General features: G+C 47.7%; 1 protein-coding gene across 6 annotated transcripts in view; it reads left to right on the top strand.

Moving 5' to 3' along the window:
- DENND1A (DENN domain containing 1A) overlaps nt 1-25399 on the top strand; it is a 531115-nt gene that overhangs the window by 450782 nt on the left and 54934 nt on the right. For all 6 annotated transcript variants that reach the window (XM_027556228.1, XM_027556226.1, XM_027556227.1 and 3 more), the window contains 5 exons: nt 12697-12801; nt 13159-13246; nt 15193-15233; nt 17439-17510; nt 18718-18774. In XM_027556228.1, the coding sequence (XP_027412029.1) occupies nt 12697-12801; nt 13159-13246; nt 15193-15233; nt 17439-17510; nt 18718-18774 (363 nt within the window). The remainder of the gene's footprint in view (nt 1-12696; nt 12802-13158; nt 13247-15192; nt 15234-17438; nt 17511-18717; nt 18775-25399) is intronic.

The following is a 25399-nucleotide window of genomic DNA, read 5'->3' as shown; positions in this document are numbered from 1 at the left end:
CCTTGATCCAGGATCTGTTTAGTGGGACCTAAAGACTGAGGAATTTAGACACTTTAACGTTGAAGAAAGAGATTGGAAGGGGGAGGAGCCTTGCAGCAGCGGAGCCCAGCGGAGAGGACCCCTTCATTAAAGGTGGTGACATTTCCTCGCCCACAGGAGCAGGCCGGAAGTTGTGATGGTCGGAGAACTACAGAAATAGCAGCTTTCACACTGATTCCTACACGGGAGGAACTGGTGGTTCCAGGGCAGATAAGAATGACTTTACAAGATGAAAATGATCAGTGAGGGCACGCAGGTCTGGAGGGGAGCGAAGTTGGCATTTTTTGGCCCTGCAAATAGCTGCCCATCTGCTCTCTGTCAGAATATGTTAGGAGTGCATCTGGATTGCTGCCCCTGAGTCTCGGCTCCAGGCTGGTCATGTGGTTGTCTCCACGACAACTCCAGGAGCGGTGTAAACTGCTGCGCTTTGAGCCAGATGCTGCTCTGCACATGTGGTCTAATTAGACAGTGTTCCCAGCCTCCCGCCTCCCTTCGCTACCCCTCCCAGCACACACACCACGTTCTCTCCTCCTTTCCTCTCGCTCACCCTCACGCTCGCATCCTCAGTCTGTCTGTCTTGCTCTCCACCCCATTGGCCTCTTTCTCGGAAGTGTTCCTGTAGCCTTATCTTCCATGAATAATTCATTCAACAAGCATCGGAGTGCCTGTGCTGACCTAGGCAGTGTGCTAGGAACAGGAGAGGCAGAGCCACGTAAGACTCCACCTGGGCCCACGAGGAGTCCGCATCTAGTGAGGGACGCCTGGGCGGCCAGGAGCACAGAAACGGCAGGAAGGGCTGCAGTGGGAGGGCGCAGGGGCTGCGGAACCCGGAGCAGGGACGCCTCACCCAGCCAAGGCAGGAAGAAGGAAGGCGGGGGTGTCCCAGGGCAGCTGTCCCCAGTTAATCCATGAAGGAAGGGCAAGGAGGGGGGACTTCCGCCCGCAGCCTGGCCCATAGCGGGTGGATTTGAAGATGAGGCTCTGAGAAAATGAAGCCCTTCTTTCCCTGTGAATGAAGTCTGCTCCTCGGACAGGGGAGGCTCAGCTCAGGGCTGGGTGGGTTGCTCAGGGGCAAGCTGCTAGCGCGTGCTGAGTAAATTATTTTCTGCACCTTTCTTGGCAGTTGTGTATTATAGGGGTCCAGCATTCACCACTCCTCAGATCTCTGGCTCTCAAGAAGACAGGTGACATCTCTGTCTCACTCACTCTTTCTGTGGCGTGCCCCTCGAGCCCCAGGGACAGCACTTCCTCACCGCGCACTCCTTGTCGCCGCCCCGCTGCTCCTGGCCCCCTCTGCTTTGCGATCTAAACGCCTGCCCTTCCTTGGAGCTGGGTTTCTGTATCAGTGCTGCTGTTCCCCCACCCTCCCCACCACGTGGCCTTTCTCGGAGCTCCCCCCGCTGTGCCCTGCATAGTCACCCTGTCTGTGCTCTCACAGTCCACACCCCGCCCAGCCCCCATCACAGGTATTTGTTGAGGGAAAGATGCAGAAGGCCCCACACAAGATGAAGCACCCAGCTCTCAAAGGGCATCTGAAAAGAGCTGTTAGGACCTGAACTGCCTTTGTGCAACTGCTCTGTGCCCCTCAGAATTGGCATCTAGGCAAATATGGTATCATCTCAAACCTCTCGATATGAAGTAGGTAATATCCCCAGTTTATAGGTGAGGAAACAGGCTCACAGAGGCTCACTGGCTTTCCCACTCACGGGGCTCTGGGCTGCTCTGAGCCTCTCTCGAGTCCCCAGACAATACGTAATCCCCATATAGAGACTCCAGTCTCCTTAGGCTGGGACTCCAGCACATGAGAAAGGGCTCATGTGTGAGAAATCATCTTCTTTGTCTCAAGTTCCCCCAGAAACCCAGAGTGGGAAAGAGTTTGGGCAACTAAGCATGCTCTGAGTGCCCTGGTGTGTTGCAGGAAGAGCCTGTCTGGGCTTTAGGGACAGACAGAAAGGGCTTCAAATACGGCCCTGGCTCTTTGGAGCGCTGTGGCCTAGGGCAAGTCGTGTCCCTCTGCAAGGTGAGGATAAAGAGCCTCTCTTGATAGGGTTATTGTGCAGATCCAGCCTTCAAGCGTGGTTCCACGTGCCTGCCATGCCCAGCCCAGGCAGGGGCTCCGCAGAGGTGTCTGTGGGCGTTATACTTTTCTTGTCGCTCCACATCATGGTCCTGACCCCAATGACCCGATGTGTGTCCTGGACAGGGAGTGCACATCACAGGCCCTGAAGTAAGTCACAGGAAGCACACTCTGGCAGAGAACGACCATTATTTGGGGGTAGAAAACCAATATTTTTTAGCCCCTCTAGGAGTCAAGGCCTGAGTTTGATTTTATGTGAATCACTTGTTGATCCCCGCATAGTCCCATGAGGTAAGAAATGTATCTTCCATTTGGGGAATAAGAAGACTGTCTCCAAGAGCTCAGGGCCTTCCACCGTGCAGAAAGCGGCACGGTGTTCTCCCTGTTCCCAGCTCTGCATGGAGAGCTGTGCACAGAAACACATTCACTGTGGGGAGCGTGGGTGACCTTGTAGAGAAAGGTCTTTTATAGAGTGACCTGGATGGGTGTCTAGAAACGGTACATGTTAACATTTGAAAGTACCTTGAAGATTTTCTAGCCCAGTCCCTTTCCATTTCATAGATGAAGAAATTGAAGGCCAGGAGAAGGAGTCAAAGCCAAGCTGAGCATCTCGGCTCCTCTCCTTGTCCCCTTTCCCCTTCACAATGCTTCCATTTGCTCAAGACTAAAAACTTGCTGCCAGAGCCTCCTGGGCAGCACACCCCATCCAGACACCAGAGGTTGGCCCTGAATAAATGACATTTGGGAGAGGGCTGGTCATGTGTCTGTGACCCTGTGAGTGAGCCCGATAATCCAGCATGTGGACAGTACCGTGAATGAGCTCCCTGGAGGCTGTGTCACTAAGGACTGGTGTATCTTGGGTGAGGTCTGTCTGTCTCCCCCTCACTTAACTCAGAGAGTTGGGATTTCTCCTCTCTACAGAATTATTTTATGCTGCTCCAGTTTTATTTTTGTGCGCTTTAAAAGCCTTTTGATCTGTGAGTCCCGTATTCCCATGGCCATAGCAAACGTTGGTTCTCCTCCTGGTCACTCTTCAGGTTGGTTTGCTTTTTGCCCAGGGGACCACCAGGGCCTCCACACCCACCCCCCTCCAGTATGTGCTCCTGAACTGTCTTGTCCTCATTCTCAGGAAACAAAATCCTCGTCTCTAGTCAGTTCGGCACATCCTTTCCTGGGACTTTGGAATGTAAGGGTCACTGTGTTAAAACCAAGAATGTGGCGCTCAGTGACAGCGAGGCCCACCGGTGGCTGAGCAGAAGGTGTTTGACACTGAGATCTTGGCGTGTCCCTGTGTGGTTCCCTACTGGGGACAGCGTGACAGTTCACTCAATGAGGGGTGGTCACCAGCTCTCACTAACCCAGCCGCTGCTCCTGGGATCTGCCGATGTCATGGTGTGAGTGCTCAGAGGATGAGGGTGGGGGTTGTCACCGGCATGTTTGGTAAGAAAACAGGGGCTCCACAGCTGGATGGCTCCTGCCAGCCCAGGGTGGAGCCCAGACTCACTCATCTCTCCAGAGCCCACCCTTCCTCACTGCCTCTACTCCATCACCCCGAATTGCCAGAGGAGCCCCAGTGGCAGTTGCTACACCAAATACTATCTCTGTATTTGAGAGAGAGATACAAATACTGTGTTATATTTTAAATAATATTGTGTCACATGAGGCCAGGGCCAGACAGACTTGGCTTCAGACTCCGGCTCTGTCTGTGACCAGCTCTATGGCCAGAGGCCAGTGACTTCACCCCTCTGAGCCTCAGTAGCTGTATCTGTCAAATGGAGATCTCGGCGACACCTGCCTCACAGGTGGCCTTGGAGAGTGAGACGATGCACAGGAGAGCGCCCAGGGCAGGCGGCACTCAGTGAGCGGCCTCTGTTTAATCACGGCACCTGCTCTCCCATCGAGCTGCCGCCATCTGCATTTCTTATGGGAAGGAAATCTTAAGCTGGTATGCACGCGGACCCCCTTCGTCGTGTCTCCTCGGCTTCCGCAGCCTCCCGGCTCATCTGCTAATCAGAATTTCCTGACTTCCCCCTGTTTGTCTCGGTTAATGCAGAAGGCAGGAGCTGCTGGCACAGAGGAGCTGGGTGTGGGCCGCGCGCCTGTGATTTGAATGTCTTTACTGTAATCTAGCAAGAGTGTGTGGGGTCTCCTGTCAATACCAAGCGGCTGGCCCGCCCGAATGGGCAAATACTGTCAGCCCGGCTGTCTCTGGCCCTGCAAATCATCTGAGGAGCTCTCGTCGGGCACCCACATTTCCCTGACTGAAATCATCCCAACAGCGAGCCGCCTTCACAGTGACACATTGATTCTTTGTTTAGGGCTTGTTATAGTCACAGGGGCCCAGCCTGGGAGGCTGTCCCTGGCGCGCCTGAGCTACCAGATGCGTGGTTCGAAAGACTGTCTTGGTCCTCTCATCCCCCAACATGGCTCGGCCCAGCCCCGCCAGAGCCATGACTGTGGCTGTGGTTCGACCACCTTCCCACCACCCTCCACCCCTGGTGGCACTCAGGCATGTACCACCACGTGCCTCTGAGGGTGCGGGGAGAGCTGCTTGCACTTGGGAGTCATTCAGACCCACCAGCTCTGGAACCTTGAGCAAAGCATTTCATTGGCCGGGGCACCCTTTCCTCATCTGTACAGTGGGGGTCATTCATGGGTGCCCACGATTCTGGTGAGGATTCCGGGAGGGGAAGGTATTAACACATGTTGGTCCAGAGCAAGTGCTCAGCCGACCTCAGCCTCCTCACCCTATACTCATGCCTGCTTCTGGCTAACCTGAATCAGCTGGAGTCTAATCCTTCTGTCCCAACTCTCCCTCCCTCCTTCCCTGCCTCCCAGGAGTAAGTATTTGGCATATACTAGGCTGGACACCCAGAGAAGGCAATGGCACTCCACTCCAGTACTCTTGCCTGGAAAATCCCATGGACGGAGGAGCCTGGTAGGCTGCAGTCCATGGGGTCGCTAAGAGTCGGACACGACTGAGCGACTTCACTTTCACTTTTCACTTTCATACATTGGAGAAGGAAATGGCAACCCACTCCAGTATTCTTGCCTGGAGAATCCCAGGGATGGGGGAGCCTGGTGGGCTGCCGTCTATGGGGTCTCACAGAGTTGGACACGACTGAAGCGACTTAGCAGCAGTAGCAGCAGCAGCATGCTGGACACCATCCTCAGCCTTTTCCATGTCTGCTGGGAACTCACCGAGGGTCCTTGCCCAACCCCGTGAGGAGCAGCTGTTGCGACCCAGCTGAGAGTGGTGCTGAGACCCGGAGCAAACAGTACTGGCTGCTCAGGGGAGGCTTTAAAAGGACCCTTCAAACCTCAGAGCAAGATATGGCTCTCCTGCACTTTGGCCAGTGATTTGGGTATTTTACTAGGAAATTGGAGGTACTTCAACAAAATGCAGTTGATTTGGGACTACTGGTGATAAACAGGGCCAGGTTCTCTGGCTTTCTCTATAATATTTCTTTACTCTTAAATTTCAAAACATGAACGTTGATTGGTGTGGGTGCTGTGCTGGTCACTTTCACTTGCGCGTGGTTCTCAACCTTGGCCATATTCGAGTCACGTGGGGAGTTTTAGGAACTACTAAGAAAGTGCCCTGGGTGATTCTAATGCATGGCCATGGTCAAGCATTACTAAACACACTATCACACTCACCCCTGTTTAACCCCCGAGCGATCCCCTGTGGCAGGTGGTGAGAATGGGGATCCAAGGGTGCAGCCGTGTGCGCAGGGGCAGAGCTGGGGCTGGAGCCGAGCTCTGCGTCCCGCTGCCACATCTGCCTCTTCCTGCAGTGACTCAGCTAATGTTTATTGCATGCCAGGTCCTAGCCCACCTCTAGGAGTCTGCCCTGGGCTGGGAAGAGGCCGGTGGGCATAGGTGTAGGGGCTTGGAGGAGGAATGGAGGCTCTCTTTACCTGAGGGCATCAGGTAAGGTTCTCACAAGGAAGTAACATGAAGAAGGAAGCCAGAAGAGTGAGAGTGTGTAAAGCAGTGGGTGGTCGACAGTCCAGACTTTCTGGAAGGGAATGAGCTATGGACAAGGTAGATGGGTCATAAGCAAGAAGCATTAGCTGGGGAAGGTCACATAGAGATTTGCGTGTCATGCTCAGGAGTTTAGAAACCCCACCTCCGTCAACCTACACACTTGCCTGAAGCTGTTCTACGCTGGCCAGCCAGATGGCAAACAGAGTCAACAACCAGAGCCGCTATTTAGTATTAGTATTAGTATTTAGCCTATGAAGGGAGAGGGGGATAAGAGAAGTGTGAAGCCCGGAGGCCTCACTGGTGTGTGTTGTGCGGTATGCAGCCGCAGCCCTGTGCACAGATTGCCTGTGTGTGGTTTATGCTCTTCTGTCACCATCTCAAACTTCCTTACCAATTTTACCCTCGAACTTGTGCTCTGTGGATGGAGGCTGAGGGGCAGTGGGGTGTGCGCGGGAGCAGAGGTCTGCACAGCATGCTCCAGCTCATCCAGCATGCGTGGAGCTCACTGGCAGGGTAAACGTGTCAGTGTCTGCGGCTGCAACAGGGGGCACTGACAGGCCCCAGAGTCCACACTCTGTGTCAGAACCAGAAGTTCTTTAACATTGAGAGAAGGCAGGGGTGTTCTAGGAAGACCAATAACGACCGCAGAAACCTGTCACGTTCCTAACTCATCCTTGTGTTAGCCAACCACCTCTTCCCTCGATGACAAGGAAGGAGAGAAAAAGATGGAGCAACCATCGTCCCTTTTCTTTTCTCGTCAGTAAGCCAAAGACAGAGAATGTTAATAAAATGTGTGTGTATCAAGAATTGAAATAAAAAACAGTTGAGTTAGTTTTGTGCAGCATTTCCACTGTCTGGTAAGAACAAAACACGAATGCATATATGATTTACAAAATACGATTCCACATATGTTAGCATTTAGAACTGGCATTGCATGATACAAAGCTGAACAATTAAAGCCATGCTAATAATTTAAATTCTTATTTTTTTCTTTACATGGAATGACATTAAATAGCAAACTTTAAAAGCACCGTAAAGAGATCATGAAGAAAAAAAAGCTTTATATTTTAGTACTCAACAGCACTTTTTTCCTGCTTATTTCTTTTACACTGGCTTCCACAAATTATGTTATCAGTCTTAGTAAAACCCAGTCTCTGCCCTCAAGAATAGTTATTTGTGCAAAATGTATTTGTTGTCATCTGTCTGAATCTTAGAAGCAACCCTAAGAGATGGGCCTTCCTTGAGTCATTGTTGCAGATGAGAGAAGACAAGTTACTTGAGACCACGTGGCCAGTATCTTCAGAGTCCAGATTCAAGTCCAGGACTTTCTGACCCCAGGACATATTCTCTCTCCACCATGTTGTGTTACCTCAAATGAATCAGATTTCTTCTTTAATTTTTTTAAGTTTTGTTTTTTTTTTTAAAGATGGCTTTACCCAGAAAAACCAGAACCAGCCCTCTGATGTGCCCGTCATCACGCTGTACTGTGCTTATTTGTTCCCTCAAGTAGCCAGACTCCTTGGTAACAGGAGGTTTTTTGTTTTTATTATGGAAAACTTCAAATATGTACAAAATACACCAACTCCTATGTACCTATTGCACTGCTTCTACAACTATAGGTATTGTATCATTTTTAAAAATTTAATTATGGTGAAATATATATTACATAAATTTTACCAGTTCAACCATTTTTAGGTGGACAGCCCAGGAACATGAAATATATTCACGCTTCACCTTGCCGTACAGCATCACCACTGGCCATCCCTAGAACTTTTTTTCATCCTGCAAAACGAAGCCTATGTCCTTTAGAGAACAGCTCCCCTTCCTTCCCCCTTCAGCCCCTGACAGCCACCATTCTACTTCTGTCCCTGTGAAGATGACAACTCCAGAGAGAGGAGAGTTGTCCTTTTGTTACTGGCTATTTCACTTAGCGTGATACTTTCAAGTTTCATTCATACTGTAGCCTGTGCCCAAAAGCCCTTCTTCCTGAAGGCTGAATAATATTTCATTGTATGTATATTTTGTTTATTCGCCTGTAGACACTTGGATTGCTTCCATCTTTTGACTTTTGTGAATGATGCTGCTATAAACATAACATTCTGCCATTCTTGTATCATCCATACATACCTCATCCTCTCCCTACCCCTCATTTGATTATTAGTGTTACTTGTAGGAACTGTATTTTATTCATCTTTGTATTTCTCTAACTCAGAACCAGGCACACAGTAGGTGTTTCAAAATTTTTGGATGGATGAATCTTCCAGAATTATCACTTTTTTAATTTAAGGAAGGTCCATAAAGAATGGGCACCTCATTTTTCCCCTAAAATTTCAGGATAAATATGCACATAAGATTTTGGTAAAAATTAAATTTATGAAGAAAAATAAGAATTTGATGCTTTCAGTATACATCAGCAGAACAAGGAAAGATGCTGAAGAATCTGATGGGAGATTTTATTTTTATGCCAGTACGCTCAGTGCTGTGGATAAAAGCCATTTATTTCTGGAATTAAACCTTTGGAATCACCAACTTCACCTGTTAACAAAGATGGACTCATCAATAATGGAATTTTTTATCGACTCCATGTGTCAAGAAGATAATCCAGGAGTAAAACTTGTCTTTTCATAACCAAGTCCTTGATAGGGTTAAGCAGTTTTGTTTATCTGTCCTTCGGGTCAGGGACGGAAAACTCCACTAATGTGATCTGAGCTTGAATGCTCACGGCCTGACTTGCCTGAATTAAAATCGCTCTCAGTCAGTAACCCCAGCGCCTAGAGTGTCGCCCAAGAAGACAAAAGGTTTAATCAGCCTAACAGGAGAACTAAATCAGCACTTCCTACAAAGGAGGGAATTAACGAGACAGCTTACCTACTCCCCTCCACCGCTGCAGAGAGCAGAATGGGGGCGGCCATTTCAACTGCAGGAGGGGGTGGACAAGCGGGTGCAAATGGGTAGGCATTGAGTTGGGCCTGTGGCAGAAAGGACCTTCACCACAGCTTACCTCCTCCCTCCTGGGAGCAGTTCATCTCTGAGGGGCTCGGAGAACGTGAGGGGCTCCCCCTTTGAAGAGAAGGCTTGTGCTCCCCAGCAGGTGTCCAAGGGCAGACAGAATTGAGGCCTTCGAGAAAGGCCCGAGTCTACAGCAGACCATACACGAGAGGGCTGGGCTTCGGAAGCCACCTTGTGTAAAACTCAGACTCTGCCCTGTGCGGGGCATGTGACCTGCTCCTCCGTAAGGATCAGGTGAACCGTGAGTATGCTCACTTCCTTAGAAGATGAGTCCTGCAAGGGAAAGCACCCTCTGTGCCTGCTGCCGGTCAGACCTCACACGTGCCTCTAGTAATAGCACCAGGTTAGGGCAGGACGGTCGCCCGTTGGGTGGGAACGGCTCACCTGACTCTTACCCTCCCAGGCTCCACTGAACGTGTCCACTTCTACCAAGTTCACACCTGCTGCCCCGAAAGGATTAGCCTTTTCCTCTCTGACTCCGGTGGTATTTTACCACCCAGCCCAGCAGCCCGGCACCATAGGCAGTACTTGTTTCCATTCTCAGCTGACACGGCTAATGTTCTCTGAGCTCTCTGCATGAAAGGCCCCCTCTGTCACATTTCCCCTAAGTCCTTCCCATCCGTGCCCATGTCCTTCAGTTTGTTTCTATGACACAGACATCTGACCAGGGGGCTGTCATCTCCAGTAAATAGACAACAGCCCCAACATGTTCATATCTCCCCAAAGATGAGATTCTTTCTGCTCTCCTACAGCTAAAGCCTGTCTCAGGCTACTCTTGCATACAAATCTGATTGCAAACTTGAATTTTTTGATCCCTCAGCAGACTTCTTCCTGGCAATGCTGGGCCAAATCTCCAAGACTGAATGCTCACAGCTCCAATGAGCATTTCCTCTGAGCAGCTCTAAGCTCCCTGGACACAAGTGTCACTCATCAGGCCCCGTGCTCTGAGACCTCCTTACCATCAGGCTAAGTGGTATCTCAACCACACAGAGACTGCAGGGCTCCTATGACAAGAACCAGGGCCACGCACACTCTGTGGTTCTTTAACCAGTATCCCTGAGTTTCTACTTAGGGGCTGAGAGTATAGTAGTGAGGCCAGCAGGGCCTCTGCCCTCTCGAGCTCCTGGTCATGGGGACACCAGTGAAGATTACCCTGCACGCAGGGTGTACCAGGCACTGTGGGAGCACTGAGTAGGGGTGTGTGACTGCCACACACAGGCCTGTGTTTAAAGGATGATAGCCCAGGTAGAAGGAGCAGAACTGGCAAAAGCACAGGAGGAAGTGGGAAAGGACCTGGCCTGTGACTAGGAGATGCATTTGAAGCATCAGGTGTACAGGAGAACATAGGAAAGTGACACAGAAGGACTCTGGGAAAGAAAGCTGGGGACTGCGTCTGCCCGCATGAAGCTTATAGTCTAGTGCAAGGACTAGATAAGCACCCAAATGTAACATCTCCACAGTCCTTGAGTAGGATAGTGACGTGATCCAATTTGCGTTTTAGAAATCTCTCTGGCCAGAAGAATTAAAGTGGTTGGGGAGGAACAAAAGAGGAGAGCCACATGAAGCTGAACGCCTACCATGGCAGTCAGGCCTGTGCCAAGGGATGGAGAGCAGGGGACAGGCTGATGAGACGTTGCCCTGGGGAAAGGGGACAGACTCAGAAGTCTGATAGGTCTACTGTGAGCAGCCATGGATGATGATAACTCCAGAAAGAAAAGCAGATTTAGAGTGCAGTCCAGATGGGATAGTAATTGGCAGTTTTTGGGCCCTTCTGAATTTGAGGTTCCATCCAGGTGGGGATTGAGACATGAGTTTGGAATGAGAGAAGTCTGAACTGACAGTGTTTATTAGCAGTGATCAGTGTATGAGTGACATTGTGCTCATGGTTGAGACCTCCTGGAGAGAGAATTAATTGCCCTACTGTGGTTCCAAGGGTGAGAAACTTCCAGACCACAGGAATGGAATTCCAGGTGGGCTTCTGTTGGTTCTCACTGGCTGATCTTTCCACTTTGCAGCAAGGAAGGTATAAATTCATGCCAAAGTAATAAATGTCATGAAAACTCTTTCCCCTGAGGAACTGATGTGTGTTTTTCTCCTCATAGACAGTGTAATATTTGCATTCTTCTTCCCTTCTTGCCTTGGCAGCTGGGAAGCTCAGAGCTAATTTTGTAACTTTATTTTATTTCATTTTAAGAATGTTTGTTTATTTGGCTGTGTCAGGTCTTAACTGTGGCATGTGGGATCTTTAGTTGAAGCATACAGTGACACGTGGGATCTAGTTCCCTGACCAGAGATTGAACCCGGGCACCCTGCACTGGGACTACTGAGTCTTAGCCCCTGGGCCACAGGAAAGTCCCTGTAACTTGATTTTAGAAACCACACAGGACCTGCATATCCAGATGCTCTTTTCACAAATAAATACATTTTATATGTTAATGTATTTTCCAGCACCAATTTTTTTTTCTTTGTTTTAGGGGCCTCAGTTCCTTTGTAAAATTAGGTGGGGTACAACTGTATACAAATAAATATCCCCCTTACTCTATTACTTTAGTATCATCCTTGTGCAGTAAGTCTGCCCAGTTGCTGAGCTAATATTGACTGGATTTAAGCAGGAGGGACTCTTGGAATTTACAGCAGCTACACAGTAAATTTAACACTCACCTAACTCATTAAAGCAGGATAAAAGTGGAGCTTCAAACGTCTGTGTTTGCCACCAAGTCTGTGAGAGGAGGGGTACCTTTAATTCAGTTCAAGATGTAGAAGTCTGATCTTTCAGAATTGAGAATACACTGTTGAAATTAAAGCCTTGTCTGTGTAGATGAGTACTCCAAATACCTTCAAAGAAGGATTGAGGTGTTGACTACAAAGATGGGTGGTTTTTTAAGCTTAGGGTGTCGTTTTCTTGACTCATAAAATGTGGTTCGGTAAAAGCAAACTTCCTTATCAAACAGCATAAGCACAAAGTTACCTGGGTGATAAAATCTTATTTTTTATTATCCCTGTTTATTATTTTAAAATTATAACTTGCTACTGGTTAAGATCACTCTATAAATGGTTTTCAAACTGTGTTCACTGCCTTAGGGACTGCAAAGGTATGGGATGGGGAGAGGGGCACAGGGTGGAGAGAAGACCAGCCAGCATCCCCACCCCCAGCACCCCCAGAGCATCTGGGCTGTTGAAGGTAGCAGGGCTCCTTATGTATAAAGTGCTATCCAAAGAGCAGGTTCCTCTTCTACAAGTGCAAAGAAAAGTTTGGGAATCATCCCACTGAAGGACATATCTCATAACTTGCTGTTGGGGTATGACTGTGGCTAATATGGAAGCGGCCGGGGTTTGGAATCGGGCCCTTCATTCCCACCCTGCCTCCTACCAGCTCTGTGACCTTGGGAGATGTCTCCTCCTCTCTGAACTAGCTTCCTCATCCGTAGAGTAGAATGCCACCAGGATAACAGCCACTTCACAGGTCTGTGAGAGTGAGGTACGTCAGCGGATGTAGGAGTGCCACCTGCCAGAGTTCAAGCACTGATAGCCTCGTTCCTTCCCTCTAACCCTCCTCTCTCCATCTTATCTCTGTCTCCCAGGAGGAGCCAATCACCTTCTGCGAGGAAGCCTTCGTGTCGCACTATCGCTCAGGAGCCATGAGGCAGTTCCTGCAGAATGCCACCCAGCTGCAGCTCTTTAAACAGGTGCCCAGCCTCCCTTGCCTGGTCTGCGTCTGGGGCCCCAGTGGGGTTTCTGCAGCCGCCTCCACTCTAAGCACTGAGGCTGAAGACATGGGTGGGACTCAGGCCTCAGTGCAAAGAGGCCCAGGGTCTGGGGAGGGAGACTGGGCAAGGAGGGTGCTTAGCCACCAGACAGTGCCTTTGCAAATATGCCATGCAGTTTAACAAGTTATCATAAACACACAGCCAGTTTTTTAAACTCACAATTCCAAAGGCCTTTTCCTGTCTTGGTTCTTTGGTCGTATACTAAGGAGCCCAGCTGAATGGCCTTCCCCTGTTTCTTTGAACAAGCTGATATGCTTTTGTTCTTTCTTTGTATAGTTTATCGATGGTAGATTAGACCTTCTCAATTCTGGCGAGGGCTTCAGTGATGTTTTTGAAGAGGAGATCAACATGAGCGAGTATGCTGGTAAGGGCAGTTCATTTTTCTTTATGAGCTGTGGTCTGTGTGTGGGATTGGGGTGTGTTCACAAGGAGTGGCCATGACTTCTTTTTTCCTTCACTGGGGATGAAAGAGAGACTGATTTCCAACTTGGCCTTGAAACGTTGGAGGAATTCCCTTCCCTTTTTGATGACATGTGCACTGGTGCAACTGAAGTCCTGCATCTTGGGGTCACTTGCTTCTCCCCAGGTGGGTGAAGTATAGATAACGTGGTGGCCCCCACAATGCAGTGGAAAGCACAAAAGGTACTGAATTAGGAGACCTGGATTCACTGCCTAGCAGTGAGGACTTGGTTGAGTCATTCACCTCTTTTAACTGAAGTGTTATCTGTGCACGGACTGTAACAGTGCCTACCTCATAGGAGTCCTGTTGAGATGAAATCAGAGACCCTGAGGAAAGGTGTGTGCAGACACCCAGGACAGACCCTGGCACAGGATCGCTAAATGTTTCTTTAAGATGTAAAGATCATCGCAGGGGCCGTGTCTCTGTAGACTTTTAGAACCAGAGGAATCAGGCTCTCATTTTTTCAGAGGAGGCATCTGAGGCCCAGAGAAGTGTTAGAGGCTGACCCTGCCTCCTGAATCCTAATCTGTCCACCTTTCCAAATCTCAGCGCCTCAGTCTTTGTTGGCAAAGTAAAGCTAAATGCAAAACAATGGTAGTCAGCTACAGGCCCCCTCTTATTGCTGGGCATGTGTCTGGTCTGTACTGTGCTGGATAATCTAACTGGCAGGGCATAAATTCTTAGAGCCAGGCATTATCTCACCTACGAACCCCTTTGTCAGGCCCGACTAACCTGTGCTGCATGGAGAGCACAGTAATCAAAAACAATAAAACCAGTGTGGAAATCACTGAGGAGCATTTCCTGAGTGCCTTCTTCTGTGACCACAACTCTGTACAGTAAGAATGAGAGGGGGCCAGTTCTGCCCTCAGGGAACTTTTAGACTACCAGGAGAAAACTCACAACCAAAAACAATACAGACTAAACCATTGCAGGCAAAGGAGCAGACACAGGTCTTTGTGCAAGTAGCACAGGGCTCTATTAACGCTCACTCTGTAACATGAGAGCTTTACAACGGAGGCGGGTTTGAGAAGTGTCCTAACAGTTGAATTTATGGGTTCTGGGGAGGAGACAGGCTTCAGGTGTTGATAAACTAAGTCAAGTCATTCAGTCTTCTAGAAAAGCTGTCTGCTGTTAAGACCTCCATATCCCACCAGATAAAATGAATCTGTTCCCCACAGCACCCCCCTTTCCTTTTCCTGGTACTACTTTAGCATAAGGCAGGCCGAACGTGTGCTTACACTGGACACACGGCCCTGTGGTTCCTGCCCTGGCGTGACTCTCAGGATTTTAGAGAGCACAGACCTATAGATGTTACCTATTCTAGAGGTAACAAGAATAGGTAACTCCTTCCCTCCAGTTCAAGGCAAGGAGTGGGAGAAGCCTACAGAGGAAATGACTGAGCTGGTCACTGAGTGTGTGCAGCAGAGAGAGCAGGGAATGTTAGCCAGGCAAGGGAAACAGCATTTGTGAGGGCATGGACGGCTTGGAGGATGCATGATCAGGGAGCCTGAGGTTGTACAGAATGGTAGTACAGCACGGAGAGGCAGATGGTGGGCAGTGCCAAGACAAGACGGAGGAAGAGAAGCAGGGTTGTTAGGGGGTCTGACCTCTATCCAGTAGGCAAGAAGGAGGATTTGGGTTTGTACTCAGGACACTGATAGGATCAGATAGCACTCTGAGAAAGAAACCTGTGGCAGCAGCTCCTTCAGGGAGGGGGCGTGGGAGCCTCCGTGTGGTTCTCCAGATTTTGAGCTTTCCAAGTCCTGCATGCTGAAAGCAACTTGAGGAACTCCTGAGGGTAGATGTATGACTTCTCTAAATACCAGCTTCTCTGCCTCCTCTTTCCCCAGGGAGTGATAAGCTATACCACCAGTGGCTCTCCACAGTCCGGGTAAGTGCCACCCCCGCAGAGCTACCTGGGCTCCTCCTTGGCTGCTGGCCGCCCTCCTCCTGCCCTGCCACCCACAGTGCTGTCATTCGGCCCAGGGCACTGTGTGTGCCCAGCTGAAGATACTTTTGTTTGTAAAGCCAGGCCATTCTGGTGCCAGGTGGAGACTAGCAGGAAGAGACTGTCCAAAGTCCGCCCTCAGTGAGGGTGATGAGAGGCAGGAGAAGCTTCCTTGCCTCAGGAAGCAGGCCAAGGCGTGTTGAAAGGATATTGCCTCCTCAGAGGATTTCCAGGGGTCTCTTTCTAGGGTCAGACCAGTTGGGAACTTTTCATGAGAAACCCAAAAATCGGTCCCACTTCCTGCTCTGAAATACGTTTCACAGCACAAGGCTCCTGGGAGGATGGAAAATGCATCACTGAGGGTTTTCGTCCCCTCACTCTTGTTGTAAGCAGTTTTTGATTGTGTTAGAAGCCAGGTGCTAGGGCTTCAAAAGCCACTAAAGAATTCAGATGTTGCCTTTCCTTAAATGGGTTCGTCAGTGAGTACGTACCAAAGGCTTTCTGTGTGCCGGGCGCCGCACTGGGTACTGGGATCCAGTGGGAAGCAGGACACAGGCCCTGCCCTGGGGGAGATCCTGCTCTTGCTGGGGAGGCAGGCGCATAAACAGGAGCCCCAGCGCGGTGTGGTAAGTGTGCGCTCCTGCTCATGGGCCAAGCATACTGCTGCCAAGGCGGGTCCCTTGGAAGTGGCTGCAGTTGGCCGAGAGTAAGCAATTCCTCAATGAAAGGTTTCTTTTGTTCTTCTCGAATGGCCAAACATGGCACTTGGCAAATCACAGACAAGCAATAAGGACTCGTTGATTGATTGATAAAGGGAGTTTTAATACTCTAAAGGACCATTGAAATAGGATACAGAGTAATTTTGGAAAGCAGTATGGAACAAATGAGTGGGTGAAAATTTCCTATTATCCTACAACAGAGAATGCTTTCTAGGTCAAATTTTGAAGTTTTTAATTAAAGCTCAAGGTTTCTAATACAGGCGGTTACCAAAAATTGTGCTAAAAGTTAATCCCAATAATTATATAGTATGTCTGACTCTTTTGTATATGCCCTGAATCCAATTTCTCTTTCCATTCAAATCTATTGGGATTGTTGCAGAAAAACCCGAATGAACTTTTGGGCCAACCCAATATCTTTCCAAACCACCACATATCTGATTATGTGATGCACTTGGTTAAAAATCCTCTGGGGTATGGACTGCTCATGCTGGCCCTCTGTGGTTGACCCCATCTGGCTCTCGGTTCCACTCGCCAGTCCTCCTATGATGCGCTGACTGTTGTTACTCACAGAACATGCCATGGCTTTACAGCTTCTGCGCTTGTTTATGAGCTGCTTCCTGTCCCTGGAATGTCCTTATCCGCGCTGTCCCCAACGCAAGTGCCTACTCTTCCTTCATGGGCCAAATATTTCATCCTCTGATGCCTTCCCCATCCTGCTACACAATGAGCTGCTGCCACCTGCCTTGTGCGCACGGCCAGTGTGGTTCTTGCCACCTTGGGTGGCACTTGTTTCCCCCCAGACTAGGGGTCTTTGAAGGCAGAGACCTGCCCTCTAGTGGCTTGGTACCCTCAGAACCTAAACCGGGGCATCCCCACCGTGAGTCCTTACAAACAACACAGAAAACCAGGGGGAAGAAAGGAGGCTGCGTGACTTAAGTTAGTCACAGTAGCCAGATAACCTTGCCTAATCGGCCCTCAGTTTTCTGCCCCAGCTCAGTGTTAGCATCCATTGTTATTAAACTTATCTTAGTGTTGTCCGTGGTAACTAGAATTTCTTGAGAAGAAATTCTTGTAGATTTCTTGTAGAATTCCTTGTAGATCACTCCAAAGAAAGCTTTGCCTCAGAGACCCTGTGATGAGCTTTCCTCCCAGCCAGCAGACAGGTGCCAAGCACAATACTGAGCCTGGGGTCCCACCTCAGCTATTCTGTCACCACCCACCATCCCCCCTCTGCCCCCACACCCACCCATAGGGATTCTGCTGTGGTCGGAATTTAATTGCCCAGGACCAGTCACCATCTAAGCCTGTTCCTCTAATTAAGTTACACACTTTTGAAATGTTGCTTAACTTGATTAAAGAGAAGAGGTCTTTGTTGCTGTTGGCCTACTATATCTTCAGTCCAAATTGCTAACTGACGTTTTTATTATAGAAAGGAAGTGGAGCAATTTTGAATACTGTAAAAACGAAAGCAAACCCGGCCATGAAGACTGTCTATAAGTTCGTAAGTACTGGTCTTGGTCTCGGGATCCACACAGATCTGTTCCTGAGCATGACGACAAAACTCTTAGACTGAACCCTATGTTGCAGAGCTGATTTGGGGGCTGCTGTGTTATTTCCTAAAGCTCTCAAAACTCTCAGAATTGTTTAGCATTGATGTTTTATGACCAGGTCAGTGACGTTTTTTCATTTAAAATGTTTCTGCACACAGTGGCTGCAATAGAGAAATGGGCGGCTACTTGTTTTAGCTTTTCAGATGTAGATGGGGTGGCTAAAATTCCAGTGCTCCATCCAGAAGACCCAGAGGCTGTGGTCTGTCGGGTGTTCTGGTAGACCTTTCCTGTGTTTATCCTCGCTATTATGTCAGAATAAAGCAGCTGCTCTGCAGGTTACTGAAGAATGCTCGTGGTGGGACACATGCCCATTTTTTTGTCCCAAATTCTTCATCATCTCTCTCATCACCGCCCTATAGGAAATGCATTGTTTGTGAAACTTGTGCCCACAGCAGAGTGAAAATAAGAGAACACGCCGGTTCCCGATGCTCCATCTTTTATGAGCCTCAAGTATTTTTTCTCATGGTTTCTCCTGCTTCCTAATTTGACTCCGAGACACTTACCTGGGGTGGTTTTGTTTTATTTCCATTTTTAATTTTGTTAGTCCTTTCTGTGCTTAAATAGTAATTATTTTAATAGGGTGGGTAGCTGCCAAGAGAACCGCACAGGTCGTAGAATGACAGAAAGTCAAAGCCAGGGTGTCTGCTGAAATGAAATTTAAGAAATGGCATCAGAGAAACCCAGCAATGTGTCTGTTTGGCCTGGGCAGAAAATTGGTCCTGAAGCCCTGCCCTGGTTAAGCGTAGTGGATATTCTGAACCTTGCAGCTGGAGAAGCTGCTGCTCTCCTCTTACTGGTAGCTGTCGCCAGGCTGCAGAGATAAATAATTACAGAGAGCAGAAGAAGAGCTTCAGAGGTGGGGAAAAATCAGTGCCATCAAAATGCAGAAAACAAAATCTGTGTAGCCTCTTTAAGGGCTTTTTTTTAACCTTTCAACATTGTATTTGTTTTCATAGCCATTATATTTTCAACTTGATGATCCCATTTTCCTTCCTTTTTCTAGTAATCAGAGAAGGTGATTCACGATGGACTGAAATCAAGCACAGTCCCTGCTGGAAACAGAAGGGGAATCTTAACTTAAATTAATTTTTCATGCAGGCAAAAGATCATGCAAAAATGGGAATAAAAGAGGTGAAAAACCGCTTGAAGCAAAAGGTACTTGAAGTTCTTATTCAAAATGTATAAGCACCGTGTATGAAATGCGTGGCCACAAAAAAGTACGATGTGATCAATAGAGGCTGTTTGATACAGTGTTGTTAGCACACTTCAAAATGCATTACCAGCTGTCCGGGAGTTTTCACACTGTTATAAATATTCACAGACAAAAAACTGTCTTCAAATAACATTAAGACTGGCTTAAACCCACAAAGGCAAGCAAGTTCAGAGTTACTACTGTTAGTCTGTCCCCTGCTCACCCCCCTGGGCCCGCACTTCACTAGGGTCCATACAGATTGGCTCGGCCTCCCCACCCCAGCACTACCAGCTCCTACAGCTGACCTCTGCCCTGGGGCTGGTTGTAACCAAAATCCAGAAGCACCTCCAGGGAAATGACTGCCGTGGTTCCAGCCTGCACGTGGGTTTGAGGAGGATACTGCAGGCTCTGCTCGCAGTTCATATGTGAGACCCAAGGGGCAGGGAAAGACTCTGATTGTCTTCATGGACCATCAGTAAAGTCATATAAAATCATACAGACTGCATCCTGACTAAGACTGCCCCTACCTGATTCTCTAGATTTGTGCAGGGAAGTTGCTATAACAGAGAGGGCATCTTTATATCATTATGAATATCAGCATCAGTATTAGCATTGCTACCCTTCATTAAGCACTTTCTAAGGATGGTCCAGCCCAGGAGCTTTCTCATTTAATCCATAGAGCCACTCTGGGGGGTATTATTCTCATATCCTGTGTAAGGAGACCCCCGGTTAAAAGGTGAAATAATTTGTTCAAGGTCACACTGGTGGAGCCTGGCAGAGCCAGGATTCAATTCCAGATTCATCTGCTTCAGTGTCTGTGCTCTTATCACTGTAGTATTTCATACTGCCTTCTTGAAACAAGTGTTTTGTTTTCCAAAAGATGTTTGGGATCACTTGCTTCATTATCTCCACACCCCCAAAATGTGCCAGGTAATAAGGATCTTTGTCTATCTCGGCAGTTTTTTTAAAAATTGAAAGCAGTTTTAATTTTAGAAGTCAGAAAGGACCTCTCATTAATTTGAAATGGCCAAAGGAATTGATCCTCTAATTGCAAAATAATTTGCTCTGACTAAGCATTCACATTCTTAGTTTCAGCTGGGAGTGAATTTTTAGCAGCTGATATTCAAGTCCTGGAAATAAAAATCCTGCTAATGTAAATTCAGATAGACCTTAACTGTGGTCTGTTGCACTCTGCCAGAGACTGGCAGGTGGAATCCTTTACTTGGATGTTATTTAAGTCCCTAAATACACCTTTTTATCTCCTATCCCAGTCATGCGTAACTGAATTGGATTGCAGATGTAAAATGGAGGGGCAGGGAGGGTGGAGCTGTCACCAGGCTCTCCTTCCTTGGTAACCGCATCAGGCTGGTATTAGAAGGTTACTTGGAGTAAGCAGAGAAAGGTTGCCTCCTCAGGCAGAGGACACATGTTGCCTCCTTGGTCAGATCTGTTCTCTGCAGGCCATCGCCTCCTTCCTCGTACACATAAGCATCAGGCCTTAAGAAAATCCCCTTTTTATGATGGGTAAAATTTGTGCAAATAACCAGTTAAACTGAGGGCTTTTGATGTTGTTCAAAGGTTCACTTAGACAATCTAGATCACTCTCCTCCCTACCATCTCCCTTTCCTCTCCTTGATGGCATTTGAGGCAGAGTCTTCCCTCCCCTGTTCCTCTTCCCCCTGCCAGTCTTTTCAAGAATAGCTTCAGGAGATAATGTTCTATAGAGAGTGTCAGTACATTTCAGGTGACACAAACGGTGAAGGCATTTCATAGAAATGTGGCTTGTCACCACCGGACTGTTGACAGATCTATTAGTGCACCCTTTTCAATTTTCACTTTTCCCCCTTCGGTCTTACAGATTTCTGCAGACGTGATATTTTGCAGTTGTTCTTGGAAGAGCCATTTTGTAATTGAGACTCTAGCATTGTTCGGGACAGACAGGACCAGGTCTTCCACAGGGCTCCAGCTCCCTTTCCTGAGCTAATTTAGGATCTGGCTTTGTCTGACCTCTCTCACCGCAGTAGAAAATATTTCCTTGGCTTTTTTACCCCTCCACCTTCCCTTTACATGGCAACATATATGTGTGGCTCCCCAGATGCATCCCATGTAGACATCTCAAGTTTGGTTTCTGCTACAAAATCGAGGCTGTTCCCAACAAAGACCTAATTTTCAAATGTACTGGGTTGCCACCTGGCCTCCTCTAACTCTGCATAGCAATGGTGACCCCACAGATATAATCAAGAACCCAACCTTGCCCTCTTTGCTCTTGCCTTGGGTTTGAATTGCAAATAGAAAATGTGGGGCCGACCTGTGGAGAGGTCAACATGGTGTGTGGAGGTCCATCTCTAATATGACTGAGCAGGGCCCTTCTCCATCCCTCGTTCATTTGTGCTGCAGACTTTCAAAGCCTCTGAAAGAAGAGCTTTCAAAGTATCCCTGTGACCATTGGCAAATAATTGTTAATAGAGACTGTAGTGTACCTTTTATTCCATACCTGCTCTGCTTTAGCCCAACAACAAAAAAGGATGGATAACACATTTCTCTGGATAAATGGAGCAAGGTGGTCAAATTCTTCTATAGCTTAGCCTTCTTTGAAGTTTAACTTGCTCAAAATTAGGAAGAAGAAATGGCAAGGAATGCTACCCAGCCATCACTTTCTAAAGGGAAAATCAGTTCTTTCATCCAGAGCCCCTCCCCACCAGACCTGGCCTGTTGGGAGGATGCTGCATGGCTGGGCTGTGGCTCTCAACAAACCTCCTTCTATTGCAGTGTTGTACACCGCTGCACCAAATGCCCTCTTTTAAAAACAGTAGCTATTCCCACACTCCTTCTTTCCTATGAGGAACATTAAAATATTTATGTAAGGATGTCCCTTTTTTTTTTTTCTTTTTTTTGCCTATTGGAGAACCCCTGAAAAATAATAATATTTTCTTCAGTATAAAATTAAAATGACTGAGTCAAATGGGCCCGTTTCACAGCCTTTTTTTGGGTTTTTTTGGCCATACCATACAGCTTGAGGGATCTTAGTTCCCTGACCAGGGATTGAACCCAGCCCAGGCTGCAGCTGTGAAAGGGCCAAGTCCAAACCAGTGGACTTCCAGGGAATTCCCTCACAGCCCTTTTTAAATATTTGATCTTTTAAAGATACCTTGAGCTTGTCGATTCAGAGTCTGTGTGACTGAAAGGAGCAGGTTCACAGTTGAGTCAGTGAAGACTTGAGTTTCTGGCAAAGCATTTCCTAGTGTATCGAAGGGAGTGAGGCAGCACCTTTGGGGCTGGGAGACCCAGGTAGACTCTTGTGGGACAGACATTTTCACACTGTATCACACAACTGTCAGCTCCCTGTCTCCACTGCAGCCTCAAATCACAGAAATTCCAACTCTGGATACTATTTTGCTATCAATATTCATCCCGTAGTTTGCATTTGCTGTAGCGTGAAGTAGACTGGAAAAGGACACTGCACAAATCCGAACATGGAGACCAGGAAGCTAAGTCAGAGATGGGAGGCCCCAGCCTCACACCCACGAGAGCCTTCAAACCCCTCACTCTGCGGTGTGGAATTGGGGCCTCTGAAGCAGACAGATAAGCCGGATTCAGTCCTGCCAGTTTTTCTCATTTATAAAGTATGGGAAATAGAGATTTTTACTGGACTGTTGTAAGGACTAGAAGAAATAATGGGTTTAAACAGCAACACATAGTAGCCGTTTGGCAAATGGGAGATTCCAACCTGTCTGTCTTCTTCTATCCCGCATCTGGAGCGGCTGGTCTGCCCACGCACCCGTGTGCGTGTACCCGGAGAGCATGGCCGGGCTGGGAGCCTCTCCCTTTTGGTCCTCCACACTGCCACCAGAGTAGTCTTCCAGGCACCCTGCTCCCTGCCTCCCATGGGCCAGGAATGTTCTGGAATCTCTGCCTCATGAAGTCATATAGCCTCAGCTCCCTCACCCCAGTTCCCACCCAAGGCAACGCCAAGCCCCCTTCTTCCTCTGGGTTCCCATCTCCGGACTCCTCCTAGGGACTCAGTCCCTGCCTTCTCCAGAGGCAAATGGAGATTAGATCCCAGGCATGATCTCTGATTCCAGCCTGGGGAAGGTGATAGAAATTGTATTCTTTTCTGACTCCTTTGTTGACCAAGGGATGGGAACTAACAATCTCCCAGCTCTGAACAGAGCCATGGGAGAAATCTACCAACCTTCAGCGGCCTCTTACCCGCAGCTCCATCTAGTGTCTTCCTCCTGTGTGACTCTTCAGGAAGGAACAGATTTACCCTGCCTGTTACCTTCTTGATTTTTTTTTTTTAAGGACATTTTGAGCATTTACCAAAAAAAAAAAAAAAAATTGTGGAGAAAATTCAACAAATCAACAAGGAAAAAAGGGAATTTTATAACCTGTATTTCCACTCACTGTATCCTGACCGTTTCTCAAAACACTAAATATTTCCTGCACATGTTGTTTTAAATGGCCACATACAGTTTTATCTGATAGATGTACATACATTCATTAATCCCATTGCTAGACGCTTTAGTTACTTCCAGTATTTCTTAGGCAAACATCCTCATAGGTAAACCTTGTAGGAATTCTTAATTATTCCATCTGGATAAATTTCTGAAAGTAGACTTAGTGGGCCAGAGGCTCTTTCCTCTTTTAGGGTTTTGATAGGAATTGCAGTTTGTGTTCCCACCAGAAGAGTATGAGAGTTTTACCATTCTCTTGGCTGATGGCATCTCAGTTAATTCTTAAAGGACAATTTCTTTAATCACAGGTACCAAGTATTGTGTTTTTGGATCCATGGAGTATGTAAGATCTCTGCTGGTACCTGCAGGAGAGGGTGTGAGCCCCTGTTTCTTTCCTGACGGACTTCTCCCTCTCTGTTCTCTAGGATCCTGGGAGGAAGCAGTTTTCCTACCCCAGGTGAAAGAAATAGTGAAGAAGTTAACAGATTAGTGGGGCGAGCCCCAGGACTTTGTAAGAAATCTTGGGCACCTTTGGGTCTTCTAACTAAAGAAAATTAACATGTATATTGATGCACAAGCACATGTGTATACTGGACACATTTGGCTTCCAAATGTCCTATTCAACTTTACAATGATTTGTTGTGATAGGGTTTCTGAGGACAAGGCCACATCTGATGAGTTTTTGAGCACCTCCTTGACTCAGAATACCTTCTCTTGTGCTGTTGTCATGGGTCCATATGGTATAAATCACATCGCCCTGGGCTCCTCCGCTTTCTCGCAGTGTGGTCTTGGGTAACTTGCCCTCTCTGAGCCCTGTTTCCTCACCTATAAAAGAGTGATAATCCCATTTACTTTGTGGTTCTTGTGGAAGCTAAGTGTGATAGTGAAGGTCAAGGGCCTGGAGAAGTGACTGCAAGTAGTAGGCACTCAGCACAGGGACAAGGAAGCTCTTCCTTTCAGATGGTGCTTTTTCCATTTTGCAGGGAATAAGTCTCATGTTCAATTTGCACAGGACTTAGACATTTTTCAAAGCTTCCTCACATCTCATCTCATTTAACCCATTCTCTTAGCAGCTTTGAAGTTTGCCAAGCAGATGGTGGTCTCCCTGTTGTAAAAATAAATAGGTACAGAGAGGTTGAGTGAATTGGAAAGATCAGATAGCTAGTTAATGGTAAAAACAAAACCTAGGACATTTTTACTTGAAATTTTAACTTAAAAATTTAAGCTAAGATGCTTTGCCCAAAACTACAACAGACATTTTAAAAAATAGTTATCATCTTATAGTTTTCATTACTCTCAATATTTTCTTACTAGCTTACCTTACTGCTTCATGTCTTTATTTTTCTCCCCAACCAGTCACATACAGTGCAATACTTTTCCTGAACTAAAAGTGAACTGTTTTGTTTGGCTTTATTTAACCTCTTATGTATGTCCTCTCAGTAACCCCACTGGATCTATAATGCCCCTTGTGCCCTTTGTTACTTTCTGGCACTGAAGGAGTCCCTCCCTCTCTTTGTTCCACTTGACCTGAGCACCTTTGGGCAGCCCCTTTCCAAGAGAGCTGTTTCTAATTGGCTGGCGGCAGCTTCTCTCATCACTGAGCCTCGGCCCGGCTGAGACTCAGGGGCCACTTGGTGCAAGCCCTGCCTAGCAAAACCAAGAGGTCACCATCTCCATGTGTTGTTACCAAGCAGCACAGAGACTCAGCTGGGTGTATGGAGTTGAATATATAGAGAGGAGGAGTGGGGGAGCAGTCCCTATTGTTTATTTATTTTTATTAAAGTATAGTTGATTTGGGGCTTCCCTTGTAACTGAGTCAGTAAAGAATCTGCCTGCAGTGCAGGAGACCTGGGTTTGATTCCTGGGTTGGGAAGATTCCCTGGAGAAGGAAATGGCAACCCACTCCAGTATTCTTGCCTGCAGAGTCCCATGGACAGAGGAGCCTGGCAGGCTACAGTCCATGTGGTTGCAAGAGTCGGACACAGCTTAGTGACTAAACCACCACGGTTTATTTACTCCCTATAGTTTATTGAGTGCCTCTTTAGTAGGTACTCAGTTATTATTATTGAGTACCATACATAGGACACTGCTGAGGAAAAATGTTCTAGACATTTATGTGGCTTAATCATCTTTA

This window comes from Bos indicus x Bos taurus, chromosome 11 (assembly GCF_003369695.1).
Source record: "Bos indicus x Bos taurus breed Angus x Brahman F1 hybrid chromosome 11, Bos_hybrid_MaternalHap_v2.0, whole genome shotgun sequence".
NCBI lineage: Eukaryota > Metazoa > Chordata > Mammalia > Artiodactyla > Bovidae > Bos > Bos indicus x Bos taurus.
This window is presented reverse-complemented; position numbering and strand designations above follow the sequence as displayed.